The 15156-nt window shown below is 47.9% G+C and overlaps 1 protein-coding gene across 1 annotated transcript in view; it reads left to right on the top strand.

The window, feature by feature from the left end:
* The first annotated feature begins 5539 nt into the window (after positions 1–5539).
* LOC147659230 (alpha-2-macroglobulin-like) overlaps positions 5540–15156 on the top strand; it is a 191243-nt gene continuing 181626 nt past the window's right edge. Inside the window, exon 1 of the mRNA XM_086951869.1 lies at positions 5540–5696. Within this exon, the coding sequence (XP_086807995.1) occupies positions 5620–5696 (77 nt within the window). The 5' untranslated portion in view covers positions 5540–5619. The remainder of the gene's footprint in view (positions 5697–15156) is intronic.

Genomic DNA, 15156 nt, shown 5'->3' with positions numbered 1-15156 from the left:
CACCATTTCCACTCTACGCTACTACACTCTGTGCCAATGCAGTCTTCGCCAATGCACTCTACACCACTTTACTCAAAACCAATACAATCTATGCCACTGCACTCAAAGTCAATCCACGATGTACCACTGCACTGTACACCACAATACTATACTCTATGCCACTGCACTCTATGCCACTGCACTCTATGCCACTGCACTCTATGCCACTCTACTCTATACCACTCTACTCTGCATGACACTACTCTGTGCCTTTCTACTCTGTCTCACTTAACTCTGTGCCACTCTACTATACATCATTGCACTCTGTCACTTTACTCTGCACCCTTGTACGCCACTGCACTCTATACCCGTGCACTCTATGCCACTCTACTCGACGCCACTGCTCTCTATGACACTATAGTCTGCAGAACTGCTCTTTCTGCCACTGAGCTCAATGCCACTCCACACTGTACTCAATGCCAGCATCACTCAACTCTGTGTCACTCTACTCAGCATCACTTTACTCTATGACACTCTACTCTACATGATTGCACTCTACGTCATTTTACTCTGCACCACTGTACGCTACTGCACTCTATACCAATGCACTGTATGCCACTGTAATCTACACCATTGCACACTACAACACTCTACAGCACTGCTCTCTCTGCACTGCCACTGTACTTTGCGCCACCTTACTCTATGCCACTCTATTCTACACCAAGGCACTCTACTTCACGTTACTCTGCACCACTGCACGTCACTGTACTCTACATGCTATGGCCAGTCCAGCCCTGGTTCTACACCACTCTACTCTGCCCCACTCTATGGCCCTGAACTCTACAGCCCTGCACTCTGACACACTACTCTGCATGACTGCACCCTGCCAATACACTCCATGCCACTGTATTCTACTCGGCATCACTCACATCTATGGCACTCTATTGCACTCTAAGCCACTGCACTCTACCCTCCACCACTCTCCTCTAATTCACTTCACTCTACGCCACTCAACTCCACTTTGTGCCACTCCAATCTACGCCATTGAACTCTAAGCCACTGCAATCTACTGTGCGCCACTCTACTCAACAAAACTGCTCTCTACACTACTCGGTGTCCCTGCTTTCTATGCCAATGAACTATACACCACTTTACTCAAAACCACTACACTCTATGCCACTGTGCTATGCTATGCTATGCTATGCTATGGATACTTATAATGCGCACAGATGCTCCAGCAAAGGAGCGTCCCGGCGCACGACAAGGTAGAACACAGCACCGCTAAAAGCAAAGAATTAAAAAGGGTATCACAACAGGGCAGAATTAAAATAAGAGGGTTTTGATAGCCTTTCGGAACAGCAAGAGATCCTCCATCAGACGGATTTTCACAGGGGGAGAATTCCAAAGCGCTGTCGCTCTCACACGAAAAGATCGACCCCCAGCACGACTAAGCTTAAACCGGGGAACCACAGCGAGAGCTTGGCCAAAGGATCTGAGAGAGCGGGTCGGAATATAGAGGGACAAGAGGTTGGTAAGGATCTGGGGAGCGGAACCTTTCAAAATTTTAAAGGCCAGACATAAGACCTTAAAATGGATTCTCATCTTGACCGGAAGCCAGTGCAAGGAGCGTAGAGTGTTAGAGATGGAGCAGAACCTAGGAAGGCCAACTACCTCTCTGGCAGCAGCGTTTTGAACGCGCTGCAGGCGAGTGATTTCTGCCTGATTGACCCCCAACAGTAGAGAGCTGGCGTAATCCAGCCGGGAGATCACCGTCGCCTGAATCACCAACTGCCTGGTCAAGGCAGCAAAAAATTTGAGGACCGGTCTTAAGCCCCGAAGAACACCAAAACAGCAGGCCGCAGTTCTCTTAGTATGGCCAGCGAAACTGAGGGTGGGGTCCAGCCAAACTCCCAGATTTCTTAATTTCGTGACCGGAGTCGGGGACGGCCCAAGTTCCGGAGGCCACCACCTGTCCCCCCAGAGTTCCGCTTTCTTACCGACAATCATGATTTCAGTCTTCTTTGCGTTAAGTTGGAGACAGTTGGCATTCATCCAACCAGCCACCTCCCTCAGTCCACTCTGAAACCTAGGGGCATCCTGCTCCGCATCCCCGCTGATAGTGACCGCTAGCTGAGTGTCGTCTGCATATGAGACCATAGTCATGCCCCACTGCTTGACAACATCAACTAGCAGTCTCACGTATAGATTGAATAATGTGGGACTCAGCGAGGATCCCTGCGGAACCCCCATGGCCAGAGGATGGAATTTGGACGGTTGAGGCAGGGTGGCCACGCAAAAAGAACGATTGCCGAGAAAGGAGCGAAACCACTGCAGAGCGAGCCCACCGATGCCAATCTCCTCCAGGCGGTGCAGAAGAATACGGTGAGAGACGTGTCAAAGGCGGCGCTAAGGTCTAATAATACAAGCGCCGCCGTCTGACCTGCATCCAACACCGCACGCAAATGCTCCACCATGGCGAGGAGGGCTGTCTCCGTGCTGTGGCCGGCACGGAAACCATTCTACGTGGGGTCCAGGACATTGGCCCGAGTAAGATGGTCTGAGAGGGCCAAATTGACGTGTGCCTCCGCGACTTTCGCCGGCCAGGGGAGCAATGAAATAGGACGGTAGTTCTCCGGTTGTGAAGGGTCCAGCGAAGGCTTCTTCAGAATTGGAGAGACCACCGCCTGCTTCCATTTGGCTGGAACCAAGCCCGAGGTCAGTGAGAGATTGATCAGGGAGCACATCGTGGAGCGTCCCAGAAAAGACTGGTCTCTGAAAAGGGCAGGTTTTAACGGATCCGAAGGAGTGCCGGATTTAATTTGCTGGGCCAGTTTATTAAACCCCTCAGGAAGTAACGGGGGAAGAGAATGCAGAATAATATGGCCTTGAGTGCAAACTTGGGCTCCTGGAGGTGGTCCAATACTAGGGAAAGCCTGATAGATAGTCTGGACTTTCTCTAGAAAAAAAGAAGCCAAGGCCTCGCAGTGGGAGGTGGAGCAGGCTTCCGGGGAGGAGATCCTTTTCGTCAAAAGGTCTTTAAGGACTTTGAAGATAGTTTTAGACGGGTTAGGGCTGTTACGAAATTTAGAGGAATAGAACGCTGCGCGGGCTCTACAAATGGCTCGATGATAAAGCTTGACAGAAGCAAGATACGCGGTTTTCTTGTCAGCCTCGTAGGACTTGCGCCATTGTCTTTCCGCCCGTCTGCAGGTGCCTTTCAAAGCACGTAAGGCACTATCGTACCAAGGGCTCGCCTCTCTAGAGCTAAATTTGCTCAAAGTAATGGGAATCAGGGAGTCGAGCGCCTTGGTAATCCACCGACAGAAGTGGTCGTAGCCCGTTTCCACGTTATCTAATAACCCTAGCGGCTCTTCCTCCAGGATACGATGCAAGTCCTCCAGTCTGAGTTTATTCCAATGCCGTCTAGGAATCAGTCTGGCAGGCGGAATAGAAGGAATCTCAGGCAGAGGGTACCTAAAAGACACTAGGAAATGGTCCGTCCACCCTAATGGGGAAATGGTCAAGGTATATTCTTCAGCTAAATTTGTAAAAAAGGGATCCAAAACATGACTCCCTACATGAGCGGGCTGGGATACAAGTTGAACTAGCTGAAGGGTCTCCAGGTCCGCTAGGATGCTGCTAACAGCCGGGATGTTCTGGTTGTCAAAGTGAAGATTTAAGTCTCCCAAGATGGAGAAATTGGCACAGCCAATAGCTAACGAGCTGATGGCGTCAGGGAAAGCTTCCCTAAACGCTACATCGCTGCCAGGAGGTCGATAAACAACCATCCCAGAAAGCGAGAACTGAGGGCTGATTGAGATCTTAAAGGAAGCACTTTCGCACCCAGCAATGTTGAGTCCCTTCCATCTACAAGTGTAACAGGACCTGACAGCGAGGGCAATGCCACCGCCTCTAGTAGGCCGGTTCAGAGTGTACAGAGAGTACTCAGGGGGGCAGGAAAGATTAATAATAGCCACATCCGCCTCTTGAAGCCAGGTTTCCGTGATGGCAAATAAATCCGGAGACTCGTCCGTGATTAGGTCATGAATGGCTTGGTGATGTTTCACCAGGGACCTGGCATTAAGATTCAACACCCTCAGCATACGCGCGGGGCGATTGCTCCGAGGGGCAGATGTCGTAGCCCTTTGGCGGATGGTAGCGGGGGAGTCAAGCGACCATTTCTTGCAGGCACAATGGTAAGGGCCGCATAGAGGATGGAATGGTGCCAGGTCACACCTCAGGACTGTCAGCCCGATAGACCAAAGGACCTCTCTTGAGTAGGAAATCATCACTACACCAAGAAAAGAGCCGCCGCGCCCCGCGCGTCCTTAGCGCGGACGGGCGCAGACGGGCAGGACTCTGGCACGACTCCGGCAACGCGACGGCGCCCCTACTGCGCGTTCCCGCTGCGCGGGGGGGAGCGACTTTAAGTAGGCGTCTTGCGATGTTGCCAAAGCGCTAGAACGCTCAAAATGGCGCTCGCCGATGGATGGTCCGAGTCCTGACCCAAGATGGCGCTCCAAGCAAATCTATTCTACACCTCTGTACTTTACACCACTTCACTCTAGGCCACGCTACTTCACCTTCCTACATGAAGCTCCATGGTTCTCCACTCGATGATGCTCTACGTCATCAAACTCTGCTCCACTGGCACTCTACTGTGCTGCTCCTCCCCACAGCACTCTACTTCACTCTGTGCCACTCAACAACACCATTCCCCTCTACAACGCTGTACGCAACCCCCTCTATGCCACTCCATGCCACTTTACTGTAGTCTATTCTGTGACACGCCACTCCACTCTACTCCATTCCAAATGACACCACTCTATAGCAGTGCACTCCGCTCTATACCACTCTACTCTCCGACACTCTGCTGCGTTTAATGCGACACTCTCTACACTACTCCACTGTGCTCTACCCCAGCCCACAACACTCTATGCCACTCCACTGTATGGCACGCCACTCAGCTCCGCGCCCTCCACTCTCAGAAATAGTAAGACAGAGAGTAGGCAATAAACAAATCAAATACACACTCAAGAGAGAGAAGGACAAACAGGGAAATGAGAGGAAGAAAGTGAAAAGCGCAATAGGCAAGAAGAGAGGAAGTGGTGGCGGAATAAAATCAGAAAAAAAAGTAAACATTGGCAGTGAAAAAAGAAATCCTAAAAGAATGAAATCATAGAAGAAGAAAACACGAATTAAAGAACGAAAGAAACAACATTAGAAAGAAACAAAGGGGTGTTAGCAAGAAAAAAAAAGAAGCAACAGAAAAACGTGGCTTATAGAAAGATTTAAAGAGCAAGGAGAAATAAACGGAATCGTGCGTAGAATACATCTATGGGTAATTGTGTGTCCATGCGTTGTGTCTTTATGTTGTGTAAAGCTCACACAGATTTTGCGGCGGGGACTTTTTTCAGCGGTTCGGTTTCTTTATCAGTTTATCCATTGTTTGTCTTGGACAGATTATGGGTTGAAGCGAGGCCTCGGCCCCTGTAATCCCCCAGAATGGACAGGTCCAGGCTCCCGTCGCTGGACTTTGTCTGGCCTGCGTGGGTGCCGGACACCGGGCGCTTTATATAGGGGCCTGGAGCCGACCCGTGGCCAGATCTCTGCAGAGGACCCTCCTGTGCCGCCCTCGCCATGTGGAAGCCCTCGCTGCCCCGCCTCTGCCTCGTCCTGGGCCTCTTCCATGCCTGTGGGACCTCTCCGCCACAGCCGTAAGTGCGCCCTCCTGGCACCTTCACGCTGCGCCCCTGCGCGCCTCCTGACCCCCTCACTGCCCAGAACAGGCCTCTGCCCCCTCAGCACTCGCCCCTGCTGCTGCTCACGGTTCTGAACCCCTCCAGCCCAAGCCGCAGCCGCCCCTTGACCCGTTCCATCTCAGTGACACGTCTCAGGCCGCAGGACCGCGGAGCCATACACAAAAGAGTCCGTTTGTGGGGCCCGGGCTGGTCCCTGTTCCACCAGCGCCCTGGGCAGAGAGAAATGTGCCCCCTCGCTGCTGGGGAATAAAAACAAGGCGGCAGCAGGCCCCTCTCACAGGCCAGGCCTTGGCTGGATGCATCGAGGCAGGGACTTGCCTCAGAGCACACACTTCTCCACCCCTCCAGCGCTCCTTATCACCCCAGTTTAGCTCCCGACTGGTTCTAAGTTCTTTGCTGGGAGGGGAAAGGGTGTGGTGGCAGGAAGGGAAGGTGGTGGGCAGGCAAGGTAGGGTGCTGATGGGGGGGGGGGGGGGGGGGGGGCATACAAAGTGACTCCATCACTGCAACAAGCATTTGTAATGCAATAGGTCGCGCATTAGGAAATTTTGAGCTATTGGTCTTTTTTTTATTTATGTGTTGTTTTTGAAAATAGCTAAATGAATAGCGTTGCCATTTACAATGCCAAAAGTTATAACTTTCACAAATGTGACACCTATAGCATTTATAATGCAACATTTGTATTTACGTGACTTAGATGTATTGATATTACAAATAACAATGGCTTTTAATTTTTTAAAACAATTAATACTTAAATAAAAGTGATTATAATTTATAATGGCAATAGCTTAAACTTTTGTAAATAACTTTTATGAAGATTATGTTTAGTGTATTTTATTGTGACGAAAATACAAGAACAGAAGTGAAATATTAACATCTTTTTGTGGCATTTGAAATAAAGCTTGAAACGTTGAGAAAACATATTTGAACCAGTGAGGCTGTGGTGGTGCTGAGCGATGCAGTGGTTACACTGAGTGATGCTGTGGTTGCACTGAGTGATGCTGTGGTTGCGCTGAGTGATGCTGTAGTTGTGCTGAGTGATGCTGTGGTTGCGCTGAGTGGTGCTGTGTGGTGCTGTGGTGGTTCTGAGTGGTGCTGTAGTGGTGCTGTGGTGGTGTGGAGTGATGCTGTGGTGGTGCTGTGGTGGTGCTGAGTGATGCTGTGGTGGTGCTGAGTGGTGCTGTGGTGGTGCTGTGGTGGTGCTGAGTGGTGCTATGGTGGTGCTGTGGTGGTGCTGTGGTGGTGCTGAGTGATGCTGTGGTGGTGCTGAGTGGTGCTGTGTGGTGCTGTGGTGGTGCTGAGTGATGCTGTGGTGGTGCTGAGTGATAATGTGGTGGTGCTGTGGTGGTGCTGAATGATGCTGTGGTGGTGCAGAGTGGTGCTGTGTTGGTGCTGAGTGGTAATCTGGTGGTGCTGAGTGATAATGTGGTGGTGCAGAGTGATTATGTGGTGGTGCTGAGTGGTGCTGTGGTGGTGCTGAGTGGTACTGCTGAGTGATGTTGTGGTGGTGCTGAGTGGTGCTGTGGCGGTGGTGCTGAGTCGTGCTGTAGTGGTGCTGGGTGATAATGTGGTGGTGCTGAGTGGTGTTGTGGTGGTGCTGAGTGATAATGTGGTTGTGCTGAGTGATAATGTGGTGGTGCTGAGTGGTGCTGTGGTGGTGCTTAGTGATAATGGGGTGGTTCTGAGTGATAATGTGGTGGTGCTGAGTGCGGCTGGGGTGGTGCTGAGTGATGCTGGGGTAGCGCTGAGTGATGATGTGGTGATGCAGAGGGCAGAAAGGCACAAAAAACGAGTCTAACAGAGGGCAGAAGGGCAGAAAAAGAAGGGAACAACGAGTCTAGCAGAAGGGCACAAAAAACGAGTCTAACAGAGGGCAGAAAGGCACAAAAACCGAGTCTAACAGAGGGCACAAAGGCACAAATACCGAGTCTAACAGAGGGCACAAAGGCACAAAAAACGAGAGACAAAGTACAGTGAACAAGGTCTCACAAGTGCATACCACGAATGCTAATAGATCTGCAACTTTTTCAGCATGTTTTCTAGATGTTACTGGTCCCATTGGCAGAAGCTTCATAGCGACAAACTCCTGTAATATATGGAAAAGTAATAGCACGTAACTGAATGGCAGCAGCTGGCAAAAAGGCAACAATAAAGTAGCCTAATGAATAGAGTAAGGGGTTTGTGAGACTAGCATGCACAAGCTAGAGGGTTAATAAAGTTAGTACTCTGCATCGCCTTCAGATTTTTTGGTTACAGGTACATTTGTGGTAACTCCATTATTGTATGCATTTTCACATTTCCCTAACTTTGTTACCACCGGCATTTTTGCGGGCAGAAACAATCCCTGTGACCTCAGTGCTGTGATGCACAATCTTGGTTATGGCAGCCTTCTCGTGGAAATGATGAAGCGATGAAAGTTTTAAAGCTGCCATTCTCCGCGTCTGCTGTTTCATTCCTACATTGATAATGAGGTGCGAAGAAAGACAACAGAAGCAGATTCTGGAAGCTATTCCCTGTGAACAAGTGCGTGCAGCCAGGGAAAGTTAAGTAAAGGCGAAGCAAAGAAATGTAGCCCTATTTGCTGCCATGATGAAAGTATGGAAGCATTTACTTAAATTAGTCGCATCCTAGCCGGAGAGAAAAACATGCGCGAAACCGAAAGAATGCTTAGCACCAGGGGGCGGGGCAGGAGTGAAGCATTTATTTAGTTAGCACAAAAGACATGCGTCCTTACTCTTGTTTTAACGTGGGTCCGCGTGCAGCTGCCTGTATTTAAAGGGCTGGGAAGCCCTGCTAGCCCCGTCCATCACTGACCGCTGGATAAGAAGCAGAAAGGAGTGGCAGATAAAGTCAACAATCATCACAAATTCAAGTCCCCATCTTACTCTCCCATGTAAACATCACACATACGAAATAAACAAGGGAAAGAAGTTTACAACTAGTAATTTAGAACAGTCTAACATGCTGTATTCAAACAACGGCCGCGAAGTGCGAGTGCTTCGGTGAAAGTCATGCTATCCTTGTTATGCGATAAAGTGATTAGGCACAACTGGAGCCACCAGCGGTAGCCGAAAAAGGAGAAATGCGACACAGCCTGGCAGCTATGAAAAGTGCGAAATTAAAGCCTTTGATGCAGCAGGGGGCAGAGCGGATCCCTTTCAAGTGAAGCTGCTGGCGGCACGACGCTGGGGAAGCAACAGATGCCTGGCTTTCATGTGCACACGCTGTTTAAGGGTCAATGCGCTTGCGCATCGAGCTTGCTTTTCATGGGCACAGCATCAAATCGCCGATGGTTAAGCTCTCGTTAAGCCCCAATATCTCTCGCAAGCTCAATGCGCACGCACATTGACAGGCTCGACCTAAGTGGTTGCGCTGCGTGATGCTGTGGTTGCGCTGAGTGATGCTGTGGTTGCGCTGAGTGGTGCTGTGGTGGTGCTGAGTGGTGCTGTGGTGGTGCTGAGTGGTGCCGTGGTGGTGCTGAGTGATAATGTGGTGGTTCTGAGTGATAATTGGGTGGTGCTGAGTGATAATGTGGTGGTGCTGAGTGATAATGTGGTGGTGCTGAGTTATGCTGGGGTGGTGCTGAGTGATGCTGGGGTAGCGCTGAGTGATGATGTGGTGATGCAGAGGGCAGAAAGGCACAAACAATGAGCCTAACAGAGGGCAGAAGGGCAGAAAAACAAGGGAAAAACGAGTCTAGCAGAAGAGCACAAAAAACGAGTCTAACAGGGGAAGAAAGGCACAAAAAACGAGTCTAACAGAGGGCAGAAAGGCACAAAAACCGAGACTAACAGAGGGCACAAAGACACAAATACCATTCTAACAGAGGGCGCAAAGGCACAAATAAAACAAGTCTAACAGAGGGCATAAGGGCAGAAAAAAATGGAAAAAATCGAGTCTAACAGAGGGCAGAAAGGCACAACAAGTTTTCCAACATTACTCAGAAGAAAACACAATGGAGCTACAACGGAAATTTTGTGATGTGTTTTTTTAAGCCGAAGTTAGCACCTGCTTGGTGGATTATGCAAATACGAGGTCTGAAGGCTCTCAACAAAATGTAAACGGACAAACCAGAACAGAATGACTGCCCGATGGAAGTGCCTGTCAGGGTGCAAACAATGATAATAATTAGATCTCCTAAAATTGTTAAAGAGAAACAAAGTACAGTGAACAAGGTCTCACGAGTGCATACCACGAATGCTAATAGATCTGCAACTTTTTCAGCATGTTTTCTAGATGTTACTGGTCCCATTGGCAGAAGCTTCATAGCGACAAACTCCTGTAATATATGGAAAAGTAATAGCACGTAACCGAATGGCAGCAGCTGGCAAAAAGGCAACAATAAAGTAACCTAATGAATACAGTAAGGGGTTTGTGAGACTAGCATGCACAAGCTAGAGGGTTAATAAAGTTAGTACTCTGCATCGCCTCCAGATTTTTTGGTGACAGGTACATTTGTGGTAACTCCATTATTGTATGCATTTTCACTTTCCCTAACTTTGTTACCACCAGCATTTTTGCGGGCAGAAACAATCCCTGTGACCTCAGTGCTGTGATGCACAATCTTGGTTATGGCAGCCTTCTCGTAGAAATGATGAAGCGATGAAAGTTTTAAAGCTGCCATTCTCCGCATCTGCTCTTTAATTCCTACATTGATAATGAGGTGCGAAGAAAGAAAACAGAAGCAGATCCTGAAAGCTATTCCCTGTGAACAAATGCGTGCAGCCAGGGAAAGTTAAGTAAAGGCAAAGCAAAGAAATGTAGCCCTATTTGCTGCCATGGTGAAAGTATGAGAACATTTGCTGAAATTAGTTGCATCCTAGCCAGAGAGAAAAACATGCGCAAAACTTGAAGATTGCTTAGCACCAGGGGGCGGGGCAGGAGTGAAGCATTTATTTAGTTAGCACAAAAGACATGCGTCCTTACTCTTGTTTTAAAGTGGGTCCGCGTGCAGCTGCCTGTATTTAAAGGGCTGGGAAGCGCTGCTAGCCCCGTCCAGCACTGACCGCTGGATAAGGAGCAGAAAGGAGTGGCAGATACAGTCAACAATCCTCACAAATTCAAGTCCCCGTCTTACTCTCCCATGTAAACATCACACATACGAAATAAACAAGGGAAAGAAGTTTAAAACTAGTAATTTAGAACAGTCTAACATGCTGTATTCAAACAACGGCCGCGAAGTGCGAGTGGTTCGGTGAAAGTCCTGCTATCCTTGTTATGCGATAAAGTGATTAGGCGCAACTGGAGTGACCAGCGGTAGCCGGAAAAGGAGAAATGCGACACAGCCTGGCAGCCATGAAAAGTGCGAAATGAAAGCCTTTGATGCAGCAGGGGGCGGAGCGGATCCCTTTCAAGTGAAGCTGCTGGCGGCACCACGCTGGGGAAGCAACAGATGGCTGGCTTTCATGTGCACACGCTTTTTAGGTCAATGCGCTTGCGCACTGAGCTTGCTTTTCACGGGCACAGCATCAAATCGCCGATGGTTAAGCTCTCGTTAAGCACCAATATCTCTCGCAAGCTCAATGCGCACGCGCATTGACAGGCTCGACCTAAAAAGTATTAAAAGTTAATTGTAGGGAGGTTTTGTTCAAGTGACTGAATTGGAAAGTAGACAGGCAGATGTGTTTGATTTTGTTCTGCACAGGAGCAGTTTAATGATTTATTTATAGGCATTCACTGAAAACAATAGTATAGTCTCATATTTTTCGAGTATTTATCTTATGCCACTAACATAGTCCTGGCTTGTTGTAGGTCTAATGTTACTTTAATTGGTGTGTTATATATCTGGATGTAATGACAGACTGCAAAATACCTGTCGGGAGGCACACTATGCTAAGCACACATTTTTAGCTTGAATGTTTTTGAGCCACACCCTTAATCAACCCCTAATTACATCAACCATGCCTCTTTGAGAGACCCCTCCCAGTTTTTTCATCCCACTTGAAGTCCTGTGTGCAACAAAAATCCATCTGGGTCTTTACAAACTCAGACCTCAGAAGCATCTGTATTTGGTGTTCAGGGCAGCAATCGAAGTGCTTAAAAAAATGTCTAGGAACTGATGATAATGCAAGCAATGGGGGCGGGGTAAGTGAGAAGGGGGTGGGGTCAAAGGCACAAAAAACAAACATTTGCAAAGCAGTAGGTCTAATATTTACAAGAGTTTAAGCTGTTTGCATTGTAAATGACAATGCCTTTTATTTATGTTTTGAAGACCAAAATTAACAATGCGAAAAGTTCCAAGTCGTGGAAATTAACCCTGGGCAAAGCACTACGCTACGCTCGCGTAGTTTGTGAAGTTTGCGCTACTTCGCACTATGGAAACTGCACGTAGCACAGTGCAAACATGCATAGCATAGTGCAGCAGTCATTTTTTGCTTGCTCGCGTTCCTCAACGTCAAGTTGGCGACCACGAGCGTGGAAAATACACCTCCCGGCAATATTCTCAACGCGGGGAGGTCAGGTTTCTCATTGCGAGTGGTCGCGTATGCTCGCCACCGCTCAGGATGAGAAACTACCAGTCCGCGTTGAGAAAGCTGCTGCTCGAGTAAAAATCTACTCGAGCGGCAGTAAAAGACAGCTCGCACTTTGCAAGATGCCGTTTTCAATGATTGCACAGTGCGGACAGGCATCCGGCACTGTGCAATCATCACGAACAGGGTACTACGCAGTTCGCGTAGTGCTACACGTAGCTGACGTAGTGCGAAGTGCACTTCGCGTAGCTACGTGTAGCGCTACTTGGTGAACTACGCCCAGAGTTTGCAAATGCGAGACCAATTGCATTGCAAATGCTTGTTAAAAGAGGCTTTGGTTTTGATGGAATGCTTAGTGAGATTCCATAGGTTTTAGCCAAGTAACGCAAAAGACTCCCCCTCCCCCACCCTCCAGATTTCAGTCGAAAAGATGGCGGGTTCAGGAGGTTTGCCGTAAGCCTTGCTGTAGAATGTTGGCATGTATGGTTGTGACTTTCATGTGCTTTGCAGCGGTCATTCTTACAGACATACTGTGTATGAAAGGAAGCAAGCTGCCAAAGTGATGTTAACAATCAAAGAGGTCAACCCAAGGTTAAAGGGACCACAACACCCTCAGGCGTCACTTCAAAGCACCAACGGCTCTCCGCCTGGCCCACATTTCGCCTCAGAGACCGACCAAAAACAAAGAAAGACTAAAAAAAGGAAAACTCACTTTGGATCTTTACATACACATGCAGACAAAAACACACACACTATTGTCTCTACATTAAAGGTTTTAGAAATGGTTATTTTATAAAAATATTGGGAGTTATATGGTCCCCTCGTGATTATTGGGAAATCTGAAGCTCACATTTTCCTGCCCTCCCCCTCTCCCGCACACTCTCTTACTGACCAAGCTACGCCCCTGGTGGTAAACATCCTTTACAACGCAACTTTTACTCCGCACTACCATTACAAAGCAGCTATTACAACGCAAGTCATTACAATGACTTGCGCTGGAGGGCGCTGTAGGATAGGGAATAGTTTAATTTTCTATCCAACACCTTCCCTACTATCCACAGGGACTAACTGAGCACGCAACGGGTTAAAAAGCATCGGACAGTGCCTGAAGTTTGCCCTGAGTGGAAGATCTGGGTTTTATACAACTTGATTTTGCCAGCTATATGCACCACACACTGTACTGAACATCTCGAGGATGGGCAGGAGTTAATGCAAGAATAATAAATCGAAGTGGAGGTCCATACCACCACCTACACCGCACACATTCACTCATTCCCTTAAGTAAGGATTTCGTATCTCGCGAACACTGCAGGGCCATGGTAAAGACTGTATGGTCCCTTTCAGTTTCAAAGGGAACAAAAACATTTTTCAAAGAAGGAACATTGCAGTTTTGCATGCAAGTGGTGGAAGGGGAGGGCCTGGCTGCTAACCCTTTTTTTGTTTTTATGCCTCGTGGTTTTACGACAGGCACCATGCAGTTAAGAGCATACTGGTAGTGTGTGAATACATTCGACAAATTACCCCAGTCTCTTCAACTCAGCAAATAGATGCCTGTAAAGTGAAAGTAGCCCATGTGTGTAACAACCTCACACCAGTTATTGAAAAAAACCTAGTTCCACATCTATTCGCAAAAATTAACCGACTGCTAATTGTAATAACAAAAAAAAATTGTAAACTTATGTTTTTGAACTTTCAAAACGCATTTTGATCGCAACGTGTCCTATTTAGCAGCACTTCTGAGCTGATACACAAAGAGTGAATGCTTAGGGGAAGATTGTCTGAAAAGAAGGCCTGCCCTGAAAGCCTGAACACCGTTGTGAGGAAGGCGCCTCAGGCAAATGATTGTGGGGAGAGCGCTAACCTAGCTGAAAGAGGGGGTTTAATGCCTCTGTTTATATAAGGAGGTCTACTGTTTTTTTCACCGTATAACTAATTTTAGATTAACTCCAACCTTGCCACTTGTTGACGGTGAGAGCACGATTGGAACCGCCCACAGTGACCAGCCTGCATTCCAGTTGCTTGGCTGTTCATACCTAAAGACTGGTGCCTGAGCACTGCGGCCGCCCTGCACAGAAGCAAATGGGTGGGGCACGCTCTCATCACCAGGTGCCCAGTTCGCACGCCTTTAAAGGATGCTGCCTGTACACAGAGTGCGCTGCAGCAGCAGCAGCTTTCACAAGAAGAACAAGCCCAATGCTCCTTAAAACAAAGCCCAAAATGAAACTAACAACCTACTAGAAAAAGCCCAAATGACGGCCAACAGTGAAATTGGTAAAAGCCCAAAAATATAACCAATGAAGAGGGAGGCATGGTGAAAAATGTGCCCCCAGTACAACTGTGGAATTAGGCGGAGGTTGGAGGGAGGAAAACTATATTTAAATGTAATCAGCTATGGTGCCCAAACTACATACAAGCAAACAGAAACACAGCAGGACACCAAGAAAAAAAGTAGTCCCCCAGAGAACAGATAAAGAACTGTAGTGTGATGAGACAAAGAGGTAGGACTGACAACTGGCAAGCAAATATTTTTGAAGGATACTGAAACAAACAAATCAAAAGCAGTGGGATGGATTTAAAGCCAACATGAGAAATTACAACATGTCTTGAATGCTCGACTTAACAATACATTCAGTAACTTTTTCTGGCCTTTCACTTTCAGGTAACTACATATAAAGTAATGCACAGCTTAATTGAAAAATAAATGCAAGTTACATTAATCATTGGGAAATGTACTATCGTACAGTATGAATACTCTAGTAGTCAATGCACTGCAGAGAGCCATAACATTGAATCCTGATTGGTAGTGTGCACAATAGTGACTTGTGTATGTTTAGCGCTACATGTACAGTCTGCAACAGAAAGCACTGTGAATATGTGAGTCATTACTTTACACTTGCATTACGCACATTGTAAAATAGGCTGCTACAAACTATGCAGAAAGTTTT

The sequence above is a fragment of the Lissotriton vulgaris genome, unplaced genomic scaffold (assembly GCF_964263255.1).
Source record: "Lissotriton vulgaris unplaced genomic scaffold, aLisVul1.2 SCAFFOLD_1089, whole genome shotgun sequence".
Taxonomy (NCBI): domain Eukaryota; kingdom Metazoa; phylum Chordata; class Amphibia; order Caudata; family Salamandridae; genus Lissotriton; species Lissotriton vulgaris.
This window is presented reverse-complemented; position numbering and strand designations above follow the sequence as displayed.